General features: G+C 37.5%; 1 protein-coding gene across 5 annotated transcripts in view; it reads right to left on the bottom strand.

Moving 5' to 3' along the window:
* Nucleotides 1-7,672: 7,672 nt before the first annotated feature.
* AP3B1 (adaptor related protein complex 3 subunit beta 1) overlaps nt 7,673-20,724 on the bottom strand; it is a 348,922-nt gene continuing 335,870 nt past the window's right edge. For 4 of the 5 annotated variants that reach the window (XM_032334867.1, XM_032334865.1, XM_032334868.1 and 1 more), the window contains 2 exons: nt 19,930-20,068; nt 7,673-8,395 (listed from right to left, as the gene is read on the bottom strand). In XM_032334867.1, coding sequence (XP_032190758.1) covers nt 8,242-8,395; nt 19,930-20,068 — 293 coding nt within the window. In that variant the 3' untranslated portion in view covers nt 7,673-8,241. Of the gene's footprint in view, nt 8,396-9,123; nt 9,321-19,929; nt 20,069-20,724 lie in introns of all 5 variants that reach the window. The other variant, XR_004283661.1, reaches the window with a different exon arrangement.

Raw genomic sequence — 20,724 nt, 5'->3', positions numbered from 1 at the left:
AAAAAAAAAAAAAAAAAAGTCTAAGAGGAGCTTGCAGAAGGAAATCTGCGGCAGGCTGAGCCAGCCGGGTGAATGGCAGAGAGAATAGAGGCTATTTGAATACTGATGTGGCCCTCACTTTCTTCCATTTCCATTAATGACATGCTCATCAAGGGCAAACAATGGGACCGGCTGCCGGCGCCTGTCACAGTGTGTGGGTGCTGGGATGCCAGGCTGTCATCCCTGGGCTGCATTTAGAGACCTGCGCGCTAATAAGAAGTGCTCTGTGCCGTCAATGCAGACAGGTGCTTCCGCGGCTGGGACATGCTCCATTCCCTTCCCCCTGAAACCCTCCTCTCCCAGCCCCCCTGACAGACACCATGAAATGCACAAATTAACAGCCCCATCATGTTGGGCTGCTGCTGCCTGCGGTGAAAGCAGAAAATCAAGTTGTCACCCAGGGTGCAGTGATAAAGCCACAGCCTCATTTCTCTGTTGGTGCCCTATAATAGCAAGTGCCAGACAGCTGGATGGATGGGAGGCTTTAGATTAAGGCCTTGATGCACTCTGGCCAGAGAATTAGTAGTTGCTGTTTTCATGTGGATATTTTTTTCAAAACAAACATCTGGAGAAAGCAAAGTTTCCTAGAGCAGAAGTGCCCTTTGCTTCCTTTGGAATCAAAGAAAAGAGCCAGAGGAGAGTGATCTTCCCTTTCAAACCATCCCAGTTAAGACTCTGGCTCTGTATTGGCTTAGAACTTCATCAAGGACTTAGAGCTATGCAAAGGTTAACAAGTAAGCAGAGTCTAGAGCCCAGGCCCATCTTGACGCAGGGGAACGGTTTCTAGGTCTGTGAGGTCCTACTTACAACCCATTCAGCGAATTCTTCTGATTAGATTCTTTCTTCCAAATTTCTAGAGCCCCTCCAGGTGTCGCCCTAAGGCTGCACTGCCCCTCACCCCACAGACCTCAGGCCATCCGGCTCCTCATTACACATCATCATGGAATGAGCTACTGCTCATGAAATACAGCTGCAAAGCCCCCTGCTCTCCCTACACCACCATAGTGGGCTCCAAGCGTCTGGTGGCCTAACCCAGCCTGGCTGACATGGCCAAATGTGCAAAAGGCAAGAAATGGAGGGGCCTGAGCCCTTCAGACTCCAAAGAGTTTAATGACATAATGGCCTCAGAACTTCAACATAAAACAGGAAGAGCAACTAACGAAACTTACAACATAAAACCCCCCTCCTGTCATTTTTATAGTAACAGTAAAACACTTTATTGAATTTATGAGCTACATAATGACTATGAAGAATGTAAGTTGAATTAGAACCAACTCGGAAGTATAATATCAACTATAAACCCTTTTCTATTACCCCATCCCTTCAGCTTTTTCTGTCCTCTTCTGTTTAACCAGGGGACATTGCCTTCCTCAGACTTACGCCCGAGACAGAGTTCACAACTTGCTAATAAATCTTGACTCTTCCTCCAAAGCTCCATGGCTGACAGACCTCCAAGGGGTAAGATGCTCCCGGGGGGTAACCATTCTCTCTCAAAGCCTCTGAGCCATTACAATGCATTTTAGAAAAGAAACCAGTTCTTGTTTTGTCTTTGCATAAAGCCTGTCACATCGGGAGGACTCTGAGGACATACATCAGGTAGTTCACTGTAACTCCACATTGGAATGGCCTTTCCAAAATAGAGACTACAACGCCCTCAGAAGTTTATGAAAAAGCATCCTCAGTCGAGGACTCAGTGTGAGGGACTGGTGTCAATTCCTGAGGACCGGCTGCGGGGAAACGCAGATCACTGAGCTAAGCAATGGGCTGGGCTGTGTTTTCTGTTTCCATTTCACTCCGTAAGTCTTTCTGTTCCCCAAGGACTTTCTTTTTTTTTCTGGAGGTGTAATAAAATAAAATGGGTGAAACAAAGCCATAAGCCAGTTAAGTCTGCAAGACATGTCATCTCATCTAAAAGGAAGAAACGGACCATTTCCATGCCTAAGGCTGACAGCAACGCCTGAGCTGGCAATAGCGCTATTCCATTTGATTTATAGAATAATGGGGTGACAATGACGACAAAAAATAAACTTTTACTGCACTGAACTGCTCCTTATTTATGAAATTTGGCCAAGTAGTGAAATCTTTTATCTGCAAGTTGTAACATGGAGTGGGAACGAGCGATTATGGTGTGGTAATAGTAACCCGGCGATGGAGGCTGAGTCAGTTGGAAATGGATTGAGGTAAAATAACTACCGCGCCATGAATAAATGTGAACAGCGCTTTGCTGACAGATGATCTAACAGGTGTTCATAACAACTATAATAAGAGGATTTATTTATGACCAGCCACAGCCGCAGCACTGTAAATCAACTCCAGCAGCTGCACACCGCTGAAACCAAGTCCCTGATGGAGGAACGGTGCAAGAGCCCAAAGAACACAATTCACTCCAGAATCTTAATCATCAAATAACATTTTTTTAGGTAATTACACCACAGCCCAGAAATCATAATTACTTTCAATTAGAAAACTGAGCTGCCCATAACTTTGTTTACAAAATATTTTTATTTAGGCCCCGTGGTTTTGAGGAGGCCTGAGCAAAATGGAGACTCTGGGGTGACAGAAAGAGTGCCCTTGGGTGTTGGCGACTTCTTACCCCTTGGAGCTCTGTCACCATGGAGCTTTGGAGGAAGAGTCGAGATTTATTAGCAAGTTGTGAACTCTGTCTCGGGGGTAAGTCTGAGGAAGGCAATGCCCCCTGGTTAAACGGCCCTCTGAGGATGGTTTTATTTTTGCAGCCAAAAATTGAAACTGAGGTGGGAGGGGCTTTGGTCTCCCCCAAAAGTCTGCATTAACTTTCCTTGGGCAATGTGTTTGGGTTCATGGCTCACCCTTCGTTGTCATTCCTGACTTTACACAGTTTACTAACAAAGGGAATAAGCATGTAACAATGAACTCATTAGAAATGGGGAGTTTCAATATAGGCTGAGGAACCCGTCTTTATACAATGCTTTTTAGCTACTTTGCAAAGGCAAAATTTAGTATTTTTCTCTCTGTAGACCACGGTCTTAAGAATTCCTTACTGTTATCCGTGGAGAAGGTCGACACTACTGTAAAACAAGTCTTCACGTTCATCGCGATGCTTTAAGAACAAAATCTCCCCCAAGTTGGTTCTTACTTGGGTGAGAAGATGCTCTTCTAGAAGGAACAAATCCAGAAACTTGGTTGAGCTACATGTTGAGAGCTAATCTTTCTTCCTTCCCTCCCTCTCACATTATGAAACTCCACCCTTGGCAATACCTCCCAGGCCAGGTAATAAGGGTATGGGCAAGGTGAGGCTTCCCTGTTCTCTCCAAGCACACTTGCAGCATCTGCAGTCTTCAAGGGTTTACGTGCATGAGCCCAGTGGCAGAAAGATCTACTGGTTAGGCTTTCTAAACATCTCTAGATTTGAGATTCTTCTTCTACACTGGAGCACCCGGCTGGCTCAGTCAGTAGAACATGCAACTCTCAATCTCAGGGTTGTGAGTTTGAGCCCCACACTGGGTATGGAGATTACATAAAAAAAAATTCTTCAATATTTCAGCCTTATTTTTGGTGTCTCTGGTGCTCGAGGTTGTAGATAAGAAAGCAGTGTTTTAGAAGGTCATTAAAGACACATTTGTGTCTGTTGTAAAAATTCCCTGTTTGAGTTCTGAAGGGTTTGGGTCATCAGGGTACACATTTACGGAAGTGACCAGAAATTACATATACAAGTGACTACGTACATCAATTTGGCTCCAGAGAAAGACAGACAGGAGGGGGAGAAAATTAAGCATCACTTCCACTCACAATCACTTAACCAGTAAATAGATACCAATGCAGTTTCATTTTCATTAGCTACTTTGGAGTCCAAAAAGACTTATTTTAGAATCTGAAAGTAATTAAAAAGCATAATAACTAAAATCCCCAAGGAAGTATCTAACATTGGCTTACAAATGGGAAAGTAGAACCAATAAAGCCTATTTCTCCTGATCTCTATCTAGTTCACTGGTTCCCAACCTTCTTTTTCCTGTCTCGTTTCCAAGGGCAGTGCGGTCCCACCCACGGTATGGCAAACAGTCGCTGCTCCTCTGACTTACCACAGCCCCTGGGCTGTAGACCAGGGGGATGGCGTCAGGGAGACAGCCTGGGAGGGCAGGAGGGAGAAATGAGGGGCGCGAAGTGGTGTGTGGGTAATGTTCGTCTCTGTACAAAGGTATATTCTAAGAGACAGCCTCGGCTGAAAACATCATTTCTTCCTTCTTCCACTCCTAGGAAATCTTATCTCTTCTAAATGACTACCAACTTTTAGGACCTATCTGTATTGCCTCAGTGGAACCTTTTCAGATCTCTCTAACCTAGGGAACACTTCTTCCCCCTCAACCCAATAGTTCTTACTGGTGTGATCTGACAGTCACACAACTGCTTCACAACTCTTCAGAAACAACTCCAGCCTTCAAACTGCTATGTTCCAAGTTTGTTGGTCAAGTGATCACGAGAAATATAAATGATTTTATTCAAAAAATGATTTCAAATGCTAGTTAACTTACCAGGTCAGGTCTTAAAATAGTGCTTACTCCATAGTGCAGTTGAAAAGTGGTAGAAAAGTGGTAGAAAAGTTACCAAGATAGAGTAAAGCCTTCATTTAGTTGTGTTGAATGCTCTTTGTCGGTAAGTCATATAAAGGAGGTGGAGACTGTAAAGATCCAGGAACAAACTTCTGGTCCATTTAAGAGCATGCTTTTCTATTAAACACAATTTCTATTCATCTAGGAGTATAACATCATCTTAAACTTGTTTTTTTTGGTTCCTCTAACATCTCAAGAAGAGTGAAAGTGATCATGAAAACCTTCTTGAGGTAACTGGTCAAGTCGGAAGGCAGGTAAGGAAAAGGATAAAAAAAAAAAGCAAGTATATGGTCAGAAAGTAAATGCCTTTCAATTAAGGAACCTCCAACTGATGGAAGAACAAAAGAAGTGTGCACCTAGTGGCTGGTCTGGTTGGTCAGGTCACCTGTGAGGACAGGGGAGGTGGAGGTGAAGAGATGGGTTCAGCAAGACTCTGGGAGCTGATAGTTTACTTAAAACTACTGGACTCACTGGAAGTGAATGGGGGTGGGGAAGGAGGCGGTACTGTATTAGCATGTAAGTGAAGTTTGTTTGCAAACCAGGGCTCACTGACTTAGCGAAGTCCACACTGCCATGTCTTCATTTATTGCCAAAAGAACTGTGGTTTGTTGGGGGTAGAGAGTATATCTTCTATTTTACTATACCCGACAATGGTTACTACAGTTCTTTACTTCTCACCATGGATATAGTCTTTAAAAAGAAAGGAAATAGGGGGACGCCTGGGTGGCTCAGTTGGTTAAGCAGCTGCCTTCGGCTCAGGTCATGATCCCAGCATCCTGGAATCGAGTCCCACATCGGGCTCCTTGCTCCGCAGGGAGCCTGCTTCTCCCTCTGACTCTGCCTTCCCACTCTGTCTGCCTGTTGCTCGCTCTCGCTCTCTCTCTGACAAATAAATAAATAAAATCTTTAAAAAAGAAAAAAAGAAAGAAAGGAAATAGTAAGGCTTTGTTAATTTTGCATGATACCATAAGGCCCCCCCGCCCCCCCCATTATGGGAGAAGAGACCTGTTCCCAATTCTCATATAGCATTAGAGAGATTAGAGAGAGGAAACAAAGAAGGTAAGAAGCTTAGGTTTTCCCCCAGCTAGCTAAATTTTGCTTTCTAAAACCTCTCTTTATGTCATTATTCTGGAGCTTGTTTCCTCTAATGTAGTATCTATCTTCTTAACATGAACCATAGATTACAAGGGCAAACTTCTCATACACTATTATAAAGTTATTCAAATGTTTGCAAACAGTTCCTGTGAAGGGCAAGTATGAAGTATTTTAATTTGCTAAGTTCATTATTATAGTCTTTTCAGAATAAAAACATTCTCCTTTTCTTATAATAAATAAAGCAAATGTATTGAGAGATACCAAAATGAGGCAATGTGATACCAAAAACGAGACTCACTCTGAAATATACTATGAGAGTCATTCTTCAAGATTGGTGTACATAAAATGTCCCATTAAGTGGACATTAAAATGAAAAAATATAGCTAGAATTAAGAATTCAACATTGACTAACTCGACTCAATGGAACAATTTAGAGATAATCATGGATTATGATAAAGTTAAAGGAAATACGAGGTAAGAAACTCTGAAACATTGTACCGAAAAAGGAAGACACCCATCCTCCCCACCCCCACATATTAAACTTGGGATATTGGTCATTTTTCCAGTTTCACTTATATGAAAAATATTTTAATGATATCAAGCTATTGATATTACGATGGCTTCAGCGGTTAGCATACTGTATTATATTATTGATTTTATATAGATATATAGACATATAGATATATATATAAAATAGATATATAGATTTTAAATCCCTAGAAGTTAGCTATCAAAACTGATCTTCTTCAAAAATAAAGTTCTACTGAAATTTTCTTAAGTTACCAAATACTGTTTTCACAGAGAAGTGCCCTCATTTAAGGAAAACAAATACCTATCTACACCACAACATACATCTCCCCTCTGCTTTGATGCATTAAGTGTAAATATGTTTTTCAGAAAACAGGTATCTAGCTTGTCAAACTCCTTATAACATTTCCCAAAGTTGTTGATCGAGGAACCCCAAGTTGTGAAGCAAGCCCCAAGAAGCAGTATTAATAATGGAAATGCCAACCAGCTGCTACTGGCTGTCGGCAGTGCCAGGGCTCTAAGGCTCCAGGGTGAGGTCAGGCACCTCACTCCTACAGTTCTACATCTCCTCACCCAGATTAACTGCTGTATTCCCAGAGCAAGACAATTTAGCCGCCTTGTTTGCTCTCTCCAGCTCACGAGCTTGAAAACTTAATTTTTCAGGTCTGTTTTGTTCTTCTCAATATGTATTTTCCAAGAATTTTTTTTTTCTTTTTATATATGTTCTAGAGTGTTTCCACCAATGTATATTCTCCTTTTGCTTAAAAATCGTTATGTGGTTTTACAGAAAGGGAACTGACTAGCATATACTCTATATTACCTTATATCAGAAAGGTAAATAAAATTTCAACTGGTTTTAAAAAGGCATAAAAGACTTAGGAAACAGTTTCCTGGTCATAAAACAATCTTACTAGAAACAGTGACTTGTCTAAGTCAGCAACCAAAATAGATACTCTGGGAAAAAGGGCGAATATGATGATTAAGTAACTGGTTTTTAAAATTTCTACAATGAGGTTTATACTTGTTAGTTTCCAAGGTGTTTTCTGTCCATCTAAGTTGGGCATCAACATTTGTAAAGGAAAAATGAGATAAAAAGAATTTATTCAGCAGGTGTAATACAACTTATAATCTGATCTCTACTAATCAAGATTGCACAGAAAGAGACATTTTATTTCACAACATGATGATTTTTGTTGTTGTTATTAAATATACCAACATTTTTTTTTCTTGGAGTTAACTACTCTATAACACAATTAGAAAATCTACCTGAGTTTGAAAATGGTTTTTCTTTTACTAACTAACCCCCACTGATTTCTTCTTTGCAGAATATAACACTCAAACCATTTACTTTAAAATAAAGAAATATCAGCTTATGAACTTTGGGATTACACACAGTTTCTTATTAAAAATGCAAAGACACATGCTATTCATATGCTAGTTTATTATTCAGAGATGATTTCATGACAAGCGTTGTCAATAACCAATTAAAATACCAGGAAATTCATAGAACAAAATTTTGCAGAGATCTTGTTGTTTTTGTATTTAATTCTAAAAAGTATGCTACCCCAATTTTCAGATATCAAGCTGAGAGGCCGTTTAGACTATTTCTAGGCTAATTTTTGTTTACACCGGGAGGGAGGGTGATTTTCCAATGAACTTAAAATACTCAATTCCTGTCCATTGTTGTGAAAAAAGAGAAGGAAGAGGAGAAGGCCAGAAGAAGTAGCAGGACAGAGAAAATGCCACATGGATTCAAGAGTTGAGAAAACTGACAGTAAAATATATGTTCTTTGGTTAGCAAAGCGAAAAGGGGGAAAGTATTGCATACATGATAGATACACACTAGCATTCTAAAGCAGGAGACAAGAATGTCAAGAGTGTATTCTTCCCCCGCTGCCAGATGGAAGGGCTATTATTATAAATGAAAGGCAGCAGTAGTGGATGCCAGGCACTTTTGTTCTGTGCCAGATTCTGAAGTCCAGATGTAAGCAGGTTACCCCTGGGACAGGACAGGCTTCAGCTCCCGCAGCAGAACAGAACCGATCACGGTTCTCTCAGTGTTGATGATAAGCTGGGCTGTAGAGCCTTCCTTCAGCTCCACTGTGATGAGCATCAACGACCCACTGTGCACAGTTTTAGCTGCAAACCTGAAGGAAAAAAAAAGAGAGGACTTTTATCATGGGAGGGCGGTAGGGGAAAGGAGACAGCACAGATTCAAATAGGTTTAAAATATTTTTTTTCTCAGTAACTTCTTACAGGTTCCCTACTGCCAAAAACCCAAAGCCAAGCATTCTTTTGAAAAATCAATAAACTGCCCAGCACCATGCTTACCACAGGTAGGTAATTTTAGTGCACTCTTAGAACAGAACAAGAAGAGGAAGTCTATTTTACTTATTAGTTTGGATAACAGATATAGGTGAATAATTCTTCATTAATATGTATTTGGGAGTCATTCATTTGATATTTAATATTTTACCATGCATAGGGCCATTTAAAATAAACCACTGTATTTTTATTTTTAACATATTAAGAAAAGCTACGAGCTTGAAATTTTAATTCCTCGTATGTGAAAATGATTATGCAAGAAGTTAGGTAATTTTATGGACATTATAAAACTCATATCATTTCAAAAATTCACGCATGCATGTTAAAATATTCAAATTCAATCTCTAATGTTGATGATGATATGTAACAAAATCACATGACAGCCAGGTATAACACCACAGCCCCTCTTTTTAGATTTTTTTTAAATGTTCAGGACGTTAGATACTTCTTTTTGCTTTAGAATAGAGGAAACTTGAGGTCTAAGGCTCCATTACTAAATTCCAAGACATGAAGAATCTACTAATTACATGGAATTAAAAGCAAAACTAGCCTTTTAAGCACTGCAATTGACTGAAAAGCCGTTGGAGGCACAATGAACTTCTGTCAATCCTGCTAATTCATTCTGCACGCACAGTTGAGCCCCAGAGACGTGAAGGAAGAGGACGGTACCCTCCTAGGCCTCCATTTTCCACATGGAGCATGTTCCACGCATTTGGGGGGGGGGAGGGGGTTTGATTGCAGGGATGACTGGAGAAAAACAAAGTTGCCGCACATGAGCTTTTGAAAACACTAACAAGTGTAGAGCAGGTCTGTGACCTGCTGTGACCCCACTTTGCAGGGCCAATCCCCTTTCCCCTTTCTGTATGACACGTGTCTGAATCTGAGCCATCTGCCTCAATTTGCGCAACATCTTCAGCCACAATGGCACCCAGTTAGCCCTGACAACAGCTCACAATACATAAAAATAAAACTGCTGCGCTGACAGCACGCTGCGGACTATTCAAGAGCAAACCAACTGGTCAGTGTCTCATGTCTGACAATTAGCATGGGCCCTGCGCAGAGCCTGCGGTGTCCTCAGGGATCTGTTTAATTACCATCAACATAAAAGAGGGAGTTTATCAGGAGACACTCAGAAAAACTTCACTCCCAACTTAATTAAAATATTAGCCACTTAAGCAGGAAACAGATTCTCTTTAAATGAAAAGTAATTTCTTTTTTGAGTTTTAAAAAAATGACATCAAGATCTTATCACACATTCGAGTCTTTTTATTTCAAAACCTAACAAGCCATTTTTGACCTAAACAGAATCATGAAAATCAGTTTCCCAACAATAATCAGAATAATGACTCAAAAGCAAAACAAATACACTAATTTTACATAATTGAAAATATTATCAACACTTTTAGGTTGTATCTTAAAATGTAAGCTGGTGGGTTGTTCGTAAAATATGTTAGAAGTCTTCCTAGTCATTTATTCTTGTGTTTTCTGCAATCATGGAAAGCTGCTCTCTCCAAACACACTGAAGACTGGGAAGGAGTCTGACAGAGCAGTTTTTCTACTTGAGAGAAGCAAGTGTAAGTGACCAGTTTAAAAAGAGAAATCATACCAGTGTTTTTAAAGAGATTTTCTAAAGCTCTCATACTATACACATCTGTGTGCTCTTCAGATGTCCACATAAGACATAAGGAACTGCGTACCTAATTCCATCTTTTAGAAAACACAAAAATCACCAGCCCTCAAAAGTCCCTCTTTCCTAATACCCCTTACAAGTTTATGCATTTCTTTTGTCCACATTTTTGAGGTTCTTCTGGTTCATAGAAGAATCCTGTTTCTGTATTTCTGTTAAACCTTGTCTGGTAAACTAAATGATACTAGGTGGCTCTGCTGTCCTACTCATTTATGTAACTTTTTCCCCCCACAGATCTGGTCATCATCAAATCCTCATTTAACACATATTTCAACAGAGGTCCCTATGTCTGACAGGGTTATAATTATGTAAACAATAGTCTTATTAGTCCCTTTATTTACTTAACACTTGTGCCTTGGGACTGCAGAGAAGGAGATTATGTCTGAATAGGGACACAAAAGCACTTGAATTTCAGGGTTGTACAGCCCCAAGGCACATTTTATCTCTTTTCCACTAAAAACTTAGAGTCGATGGTACAATAATATAAATTCAGCAGAGACAAACATCAATTTTGACGTATGTTTACAGAGATTAAAATTAGTCTCTTGTACATGTTTTTGAAATCCTATTACCACAAAGCTCTCAATACTGTAAGAACTGAGGTCTGAAAGAAAAGAGGTCTTTGCTTACACTACAGTGGTAACATGCTAAACAAATTGTCCTAGCAATAAAATCTGTTAGGTGGTGAAAAAGCTATTGCCTTTTAACTAGGTCTCTGTTCTAGTGGGCACAAATGGTGGAAGCAATGTTTTAAAGCAGAAGACTAGAAGATCAGATGTTCTGACATTCTCATTTCACAGTTCAAAAAGGATGTATTTAATTGGAACACAGCATGAGTACAACTGGTTTGTTGTGGTCCATGAAAAGCAAAGCCACCACCCAAAATTTCTTAATCATTTAATGCCTGAACAGGCTATGTTTTAAAAATCCACTGAAAGACAGTTAGGGAAAGAGTACCAGTTAATAAACAACACACAGCTAGCTTTCAGACATAAGAAACATTGATTATAAAGACAGCCTTGGTCAAACACTTCTATGGTAAATTCAATGGCTGACACCAGAACCTCTGTACTTGACCTCAAACGAAGAACACTGTGACCAAACTTTTTCAGAAGGCATGTGAAGTTTTTGGATTACCATACTTATAATCACAGCTGCCATTTATTAAGTGCTTTGTGTAGCGAGCACTCGTTTGATTCTGCGAGGCGAATCACAGTATAGATGAGGGAACTGAGGCCCACAGAAGTTGAGAAATCTGCTCATGGGCACATAGCTAGTGAATGGCTGAGCAGGAATTTGAACCCAAGTATTCTGATTCTGGATTATACACATTCTCAAATATGCAAAATGCACTGATAAATTAAGGTTTTCTTATTTACCTAATATGCATATAATCTATTATTGTTCCAAAAACTTGAAGAGGGAAGATTTTTCCCTTCAAAACTGTGTACTTGAATTTGCACCATTATGGAATTTAAAGCAGCTTGACTTGGTGCTTTGTCATAACAACTTCTTAATTTCTGACCTTAAAGATTTAAAAAATTTTAAATATCCCCCACCTCCCATTCCCTCAAAAGACACACGGGCAATGAAAAACATAAAACCTTCCTAAATGGAGCTGTAACACAGGGAGAGACTTCTGGGAGGCCAACCAACCTCGAACACCAGTACCACCACAAATGAGAACAAATAAGAGGATGACAGTTAAAGATGTATTGCCTATGTATGATGGGCTCCATCTTATTAAAAGGATACCATCTAGGTATTTTTCATTATTTTTCATTTTCATTCCACCACCAAGCACTCGCTGTTTGTAATCACCAATTGAGAAGGTAAAACTGTTTAGATATATCTGTATTTCATTCCATTACATGTCTTTTTGTCTATTATCTCTAGCAACTGACATTTAATCTTTGAAGCTTGTAAGAATTCTTAGGATTAAAGAAAAAGACAAAATAAGCTGCTTGCCAAACCTAAATGAAGATACCACTTTTCTAAAAAGTTAATTTGTCTTAACTACTGACAGAATTATGAAAAAAGCTCAGATAACAACAACAAATTTGTATATATTTATTATCTATAATACATGGCCTTATTCCCTCATGCACTTAAACCATACTTTTTATTAGATTTATGGAGAAGCCGGCTATAGACCATAAATGTTTTTATCAGAAGGAAAAGAAATCCTACAACTCAATTGTTTGAACAACTTCAATATTAACAGGACAACATGAATTAAAAATTATTTATCTGAGAGACAGCATCAATCTCCAGGGTATTCACAATATAAAAATTTTTAAATAGAATCGTATTTGCTACATTTAATGCAACAGCTCTAAGACATGCTTTTTCTTCTCTTGGGCAGTCTTCCTGGTTTCTGATTTTCCTATTCTGAGTTCAATTTTCTCGTGTTTTCTGTTCTACTGGTTACCAGAAGCTGTGACAATGGCCCACTCAGGCTAAAACTTTTTTCCCCCCTACTCTGTACATGAAGCCTTCAATTACTGCCTGCTGAAGCAGACAGAATCCTATTAGTAAGAAAGAGGATCACAAGATGCAGTGCCCTGCCCTAGCTGTATAAAAATAATTAGTTCAAAGTTGACAAATGTGTAATGAAGTCACACAATCATTATATATAAGAAATACTGGTTTGAATAAGCATCCTAACATCAAATACTAAAGCCTGATGATTTGGAGCATTGTTTTCCAAAAATTTTAAAATGATAAGTCCTTATTATGTTGAGTTAATACAGAACATTTTAAACAGGGAACTTGTAAGTTGTAAAAAAATTCCATTTTGTTGACTATAAGATTGTATTTTAAAGTTTAGCCCATTACCTAAGAGAATTAATACTGAGGGAAAAAATTACATGTGATTCAAGTTTAGGGAATTTATCCAAAGCAATGTATTTTTTCCTATCATTAAAAAAAATTAGCCGGCAATATTATAGTATCTTCCTTTGACAATCTGATGAAAAGAGTTAAAAAAAAAAAAAAAAGAGCTACCATCATAACTTAGGATTCTCTGTATTCTGTTCTAGTCTTTAAACATGGTATAAAAAAATGATTCTCCATACTATCTTGTCAATGATGCATCCTCTTTCTTTATACAGGAAAGCTAAATATATCTCTAAGTGTGCTTTCTCAAAGAAGACATGAAATATTCCAGTTATTCCAAAGCATTTTTGGTTTGTCTATTTGGTGGGGGTGGGATGGGATGGGCAAATAGTAAAACACATAAATTCTTACCCCATTCTCTTTGATTCCTTATAAAATTATCAAACCGGAAAGAAAATCATCAAGAATACCTCTCTTTCATTTCCACATGAAAACAGTTATAGATATTCCTATCAGTAAAACTGTTGCATTACAGAGTATTACCTCACAAATGGTGGAATTAAAGAAAACTTAAATAAAGAATGCTTTAAAGAAAAATCAGCTGTGTAGTTTTGGTGATTTCTGAAATATCAAAATATGCTTTCCATTTAAAAATTAGCTGAGGTCCACATTTGTTTTTCAATGAAATGCTGCTCACAGAGCTTGCAGAGATCAAAGCAGCAGATAAAAAAGCAGTGCTGCCCTCTAGTGGACAATCTCCAACCTGAGAAAGACCTGATTTCTAAAGAGGTTCCATGAATCTTTGGCCCCCTTTGAGACCCCAAATTTGTTACACAGGACAAAAGACCAAAGCCTGATATCTTTATACTAACAACTGTTTATAAAAAAAAAAATTTAAGACAGCTGATGTATGGTTACTATAGTATCAGGGCTTATAAAATTAGGGCACCAAGACACTTGTTTCTATTACGGTCTTTCAGAATTACCTGGTATTTAAGTATTTCACAGTTACAAGGGAAAAATAAATAAAACAACAAACAAAAACAATAGCCCAAAGGCTGAGCAACCTAAGAACAGAAGAAAGGCAAATATCAAAGACCCCAACAAGAAGTACCTATGCCATTCATGTTTGTAACCCTAGCACCAAGAAAACCTGTCACAAGCCTTCAAAAAATATCGAATGGACTTGCACAGCATAGACATCTTATGATGGATACGGTAGTATATACCAGTATTTCTCCTATAAATAACCATTAAACATGTATATCATATCAGTGATTCACTGGATGAGCTGAAGGCCTAGAAATGAAACAAGTCGTTCTTTACATGTACTTCAATTAAATAAAAAGATTATTGATTTTAAACCTGAAACAAATAAACTGTGTTTAGGTATGCTGGCAAATTAAAAAGTTGACTGCCAGGTTGCTATGGATACAGTATTCTAGCCACAGTACCAGATTTTCCTAATACTTAAGGACCTAAGTAACAATAGGTAAAACAATGTTCATTCTCTTAAGACTGTAATTATTCATAAGTTGCACGTATTCAAAATTTGCAAATTCAAGAAGTGATACAGTAAACAAGATCCAAACACAGATTAAGATACATGGGGTGGGGAAAGGACTGCAAGTATTGAATACAAGTTAATAATAAAAACTGTTTTGGGGGGCGCCTCGGTGGCTCAGTTGTTAAGCATCTGCCTTCCGCTCAGGTGGTGATCCCAGTGTCCTGGGATAGAGCCCCATGTCGGGCTCTCTGCTCAGTGGGAAGCCTGCTTCTCCCTCTCCCACTGCCCCTGCTTGTGTTCCCTCTCTTGCTGTGTGTCTCTCTCTGTCAAATAAATAAAATCTTAAAAAAAAAAAAACCAAAAACCAAAAACTGTCTTGGGCCTTATTGAATAAGCTAATAAGAGCTAAAACAGAATCACGGCAGAGACAAGGTTTTTCATTTTCCCTCAAATTATCACATTTTTCCCTCATAGGGTCAGTTTGCTGTTCATGAAAGGGCAAGATGAGTAGGTAGTATGACAACTCTTTTTAACAACACCACTGTTACTGAATGTCAAAATTCCAGAAACTGGGTTAAAATGTGTAATGGTTGGGACTGCTGAAAGACAAACTTCTACTTGCGGTCTCAGACTGTTTCACAGACAGGACTACAATACACTAATATAATTAACAATATACCGTTGCTGGAGCACAACGGCATGGTGATAAGAAACAAGCAAGAATCGAACATCTCCTCCATTAGCATCTCTTAATCTATAAAAAGGAAATGCAAAAATAGGAAAAATACACTTTAACATGTGTCATGTAGCTGTCATTAACTCTTGACAATATGAGGCAGTCTCAAACTGTAAACTCTGGAACATTACTGGCCTTAGAACTGCTTAGACCACTGGCTACAATGCAGACTTCTGGGCCATACCCCAGATGTACCAAATCTGGGTCCTCCGGTGTAGGTCCCAGTTTTACACAACCCTCCACAGGTTTCTTTTGTAGAGAAAAGCCTTAAAGATTTTGGAACTACAGATTTTTAGCTTTCTTCTTTTTGCTCACTATATATTAGTACCTTTATGAGAGGACAAGCAATGTAATAAAAGAAAATGCACCACGGTTTCTACATTGTTCAATACAAACATCAGTCATAAACCCTTACTTGATTTCTTTCTCAGAGGAACACAGGAAATTTTTCCTGGTTCTGAATGTACCTAAGATTCCCATTGCTAGTCTCTCTAATTCTCTTCCCCTAAACATACTGAATATTAACATTTTCTCTTTGCAGTCCATTCATCTACTGGTTTACTATTGTTCACTCTGCCCTTTGTATATACTTTATTTATATATTATTAGTCCTGTCTTAAATAATATGCTTTAAGACTTTTACAATGCATAGAATCTCACATGTTTTAATATGAATATCTAACACAGGACATGAAAATATTCAGCTCCATGGTTAATAAATGCTTTTTTGATGACTTTATTTAAATTCTCCTTTCTGTATTACCCCTTATCATGTGGTAACTGTAATCTAGAAAATAGCAGGTTGCCATAATGATCATAACTCTGTAGATCTCAACTGGATGGTTTTGTTCTCAAAGAGCAGCTTTTTCAATCACCAAGCAAGTACCAGAGAAATGAAAATAAAGTTGTATCTCAATAGTTTACTGGTTGGCTTTCTGAGACTACTGCTCATTTAGAAAATAAAAACTAAATGTCATATCATCCAACAATAGATACACAGTTTCCTACTGATCTTGTAAAGCAGTTAATAACATAAGAAATGCTCCTGTTTTTTAAAATGAATTCCATAAAACTTGTGCTCCTTTAATTGACTTTTTCTTAATGGAGGCCATTCTCTGTTGAAATGTAGGAACCATTTTCTGCTATGTATTCAATTAAAATGTCTACTTTATGCAATTACACACTTCTGCATATTAATGAAGATTTCCTTTTCTCAAATAATTCTTATATTAATTCTTTTTTTAACTTGGCATTTAATGTAAAAACTATTTAAATTTTAAGAGCAGTGGGAATAAATTATTCCAAAATCAAGACAATGGAAACTTTACTCATAGAATGGTCGGAAAGAATACTCTGATGCTTATTGAAAAGTCCTCTCAGAAATAAAAGATCGTGAAAAATTAAGTAGAACATAGGCCAGCCAAGAATAATACACCATAGTGAAATTTCCCATCTTAAAATACTAACATCCAAAATGCTTTTCACACTTGTTTTGTTTTTGTTTTTAAAGTAATCTGAAATCAATTACCATTAATAAATACAAGAATGGCTTTGGGGGCACCTGAGTGGCTCAGTGGCTTAAGCCTCTGCCTTTGACTCAGATCATGATCCCAGGGTCCTGGGATTGAGCCCTGAATCAGGCTTCCTGCTTCCCTTTCTCTGCCTCTCTCTGCCTCTCTCCCTACTTGTGATCTCTATCAAATAAATAAAATCTTAAAAAAAAAAAAAAAAAAAAAAGAATGGCTTTGGTTCTAGTCTTCATAAACTTAAAAAGCAACTGTCACAAAATAATAAAGGAGTCATTCAAAAAGCTCACAGGGATTTCAGTTTTGTTATTGGCCATTAAGTAACTTAAGTTTAGATATATAAACTCATTAATTCTGGAGGATAATATGATACCGAACACTATACCTAACAACATGAATACAACTCAATGAAGGGATAAAGTATTCATTTCTGTTATTATAATATAAAAAGTAATTACCATTTCATTTTAAATGACATTAAAAAAGGCACTGGTACAGATTTTACTAACAATTGTTCATTTTTGTTTTGTTACTGAATATAAAAGAATGGCAAAAAACTGTTACATATGCAGGTTGATAATTTTTAACAATTTCTCTATGGAAAATGCAAGTAACTCCAGGTGTTTATTACCTAGAAGCTTTCTAAAATTTAGAACATTAACACAGCCATACTTTAACTGTGAGAGCAAATGCAAACATTTTCAATTATATCTAAAGAGACTTGTGAGGCACATTAAGACAGCACAACCTAATCCTAATTATAGACAGGCATGTTTCTCACTTTTGACTCAGTAGTAACCTGGGCTCCTCCCCCAAGTTACAGAGCCAATCATACAGCTGGATCAGAGAAGTGTCAAGACATTGCAGATGTGTATGAGGACCATAAACATTAAGTCTGGAGGCAATCTCTGCATTCCAAAGCCAAATATAAACAGTTCTTAGTTGCGTGTCTCCCCTGAATTAGTACAGATAATTAAGAACTGACAATAATTTAATAACTTGAACAGACATTAAGTTCTAAACCACCAAGACAAGTTATAGGCAAACGATGGACTAATAAAAATTGTGCAACTGTGCTAAGTGTCTTTCTTAGTCTATTTCCTAATAAGAAGGCAGCTTTTGAGTTGGTTTTGAGAAGATAATTTGGCTGTTTTCTTCTAAGAAACAAAAATATGGAAAGCTGCCATTGCTTTCAGAAAAGTTAACCCACATATAAAACAAAACAAAAAATAAATCAGAAGTTCCACCATAAATAACGGTTACTATATGCCTTTCTGTACATTACAGAAGGATATATTAAAGCAGGACTGAAGTATTGCTGGATACTAGATGCGTCAGGTAAAATTTCAGACTGTATAAGCTAAAAGTTATAGTTGGTGTAGGATATTTTAGTGTTGTAGGAATTTCAATAATTCAAAGTATCCATAAATAAAACAAAGAATTTCTGCTAGAGAAAATCACCCAGGAAAGTAAGAAGTATTTAAAGCAGAAAACAATTAAAAGAGGAAACTCAGAACCAAAATATTTTCATTGAAAAGCCTTCTGTTCACTTTTTCCCCTATTGAACAACAGTAACTGATAACTTATATCTGCATGGTGGTACCAGCATGATGACCTAATACCCATTTTATTATTTTATCATCACCCTATATGAGATAGGTAGGGCTGCTAGAAATTAGGAAATGGAAGCATCAGACCTCTTAAACTGCAACTTAACTAAAGACGTTTCTCTTAAAATAAAACAAATCTCCTCAAAATAGGGTAAATTTGTTTTTTTATTAGCACATGCAGTTTTCATTCTGTCCCAATTAGTAGATGATGTTAGGCAACTCCAAATAATGGCAGATCAAGACTTGAACTCAGCTCCTCTGAGGCCAAGACCAATGTTCTTCCACAGATTAAGACAGACTTTCATTTCAATACCCCCTCTTTTCCCTGTCACCCCTTCCTAAAGAGATGAAGATCTTAAAGCCCATAAGAAGTTATAACTTGTCTCAAATTACCAAGCCCAGTAATGGCAGAGATAAATCTAAAACTCCGATCTCAGATAAATCTAAAACACTCTTTATAAGGGGGTTTCTCTTACCCCTGTATTAACTTGAAAAAAACTTTTTAAGATTTTATTTTTAAGTAATCTCTACATCCAATGTAGGGTTCAAACTTACAATCCTGAGATCAAGAGCTCCATGCTCTATCAGCTGAGCCAGCCAGGTACCCACCCAAAATAATTTTTTTTCAAAAACATTTTTTAAAGGTCTGAAGGCATTCTTTTTTATTTTAAATTCATTTTCCAAATACATGGATAAAGGCAGAAGTATGCTACTGGCAGTGGGGTGGCAGAGGAATTAAAGGTGGAATTAATGAATTCCTTTAAGCTCACATAGGACTAAGTAATAATCGCATGTTCGTTTACGGGGATCATTTTTGTCTTTACTTTCATTTCAAGCTACTGGCACACATAGATCACAAAGAGAGCAACCATAATAATCACATTCTCTGCTACCTTTAAGGACAAATGACTTGGATCTCATGCTTAAATGCTCCGTGGTGAAGATATATCTGGTCTAAGAAATAGAAGCTGCATTTGGCCCTATGCTGGTTTTCTAGTAGCTCCTTATTACTGGAAACAGTCTCAAGGGACTGCTGTGAAAAGCAACTCTGTATATGGTACCCAAACTTCCTCCATTTCAAGTAAAAAAGTCCAACTGCACTGCTTTATAAAACAGTTCTTCCTGGAAATCCACTGACTGGTGAAATAGAATAAATTCTTAACCACAGCTCACAAATAGTACCTTTACAAATCACCAAGCTATTATAAAATACGAGTACACTGACCTTCAGGACAGTACATCCCAGTGTACTAAGGATTGCATAAATAGGGAAGAGAGCCGTAACACAAACCAATCAATCAAATATCTCATCAGAAACAAAGGGGGGGGCACATACAGGTTTCAGGGTTACTGTTTTGAAGGAAAAATATGAAGTGAAAATTATATATTTATGAAGTGAAAATTATATATATACATACAAGTTATCTCCACATCACATGTTGGTGAACCTACCTGTGTATATTATCTTGGCCAGAAGGGACTACACCTACATTGGCTACATTTACAACCTTCTGAAGGATCACCGAAGGAGTGAAATTCTGTGGTGCAGCAATGATTACAGTAGATGTTTCATTCATTCCTGTTAGCATTCCTGTAAGAGCAAAAGAAGGCTCTCTTTACTCATCTCTTTAGGAAAATTACATAAAAACGATTTCAAATTCATAGCCAAAATTAAAAAACGCAAAAAAAAATGCCATTCCAGAATATAATTTTCAAGATAATTATCATAGAATTAAAATAATTGCAAATGTTATAAAAATTTTTAAATCCTTACCATGTAGGAAACACATAAAAATGCAGTGGAACATAACTCTTAATAAATTGGATTTTCAATATTATAAAATAAAAATGTAGACTCACAAAGATTCTATTCAATTTCAGTCCCTTTAAAATATACTCATTTGGACTATGTCAACTATGTATGCTTTTACGTGTTTTTTTCCCTCTTGTTTTCATTCAGAGATCTCTCTTGCGAAATGTTGCCTAAGAACAAATCAAAATGAGCTGAAATAACTAGCAACATTACCTGATGAATGGCCTCAACTGACGGATCAAAGTTATCTTAGCCATGACTGAAAGTCACTGAACAGTTATGGGGTTCTAAAAAATGCACATGTATCTAAGTAGCTATATTATATTCATACCTAAATATTACAGCATTTGCCTAGTGAACAGAAATATACTGTTAATTATGAAAACTCCAACCGAAATTTCTGAAGCAAAACATATGGAAACAAAGGAAAAAAT

The sequence above is a fragment of the Mustela erminea genome, chromosome 3, assembly GCF_009829155.1.
Source record: "Mustela erminea isolate mMusErm1 chromosome 3, mMusErm1.Pri, whole genome shotgun sequence".
Classification (NCBI taxonomy): domain Eukaryota; kingdom Metazoa; phylum Chordata; class Mammalia; order Carnivora; family Mustelidae; genus Mustela; species Mustela erminea.
This window is presented reverse-complemented; position numbering and strand designations above follow the sequence as displayed.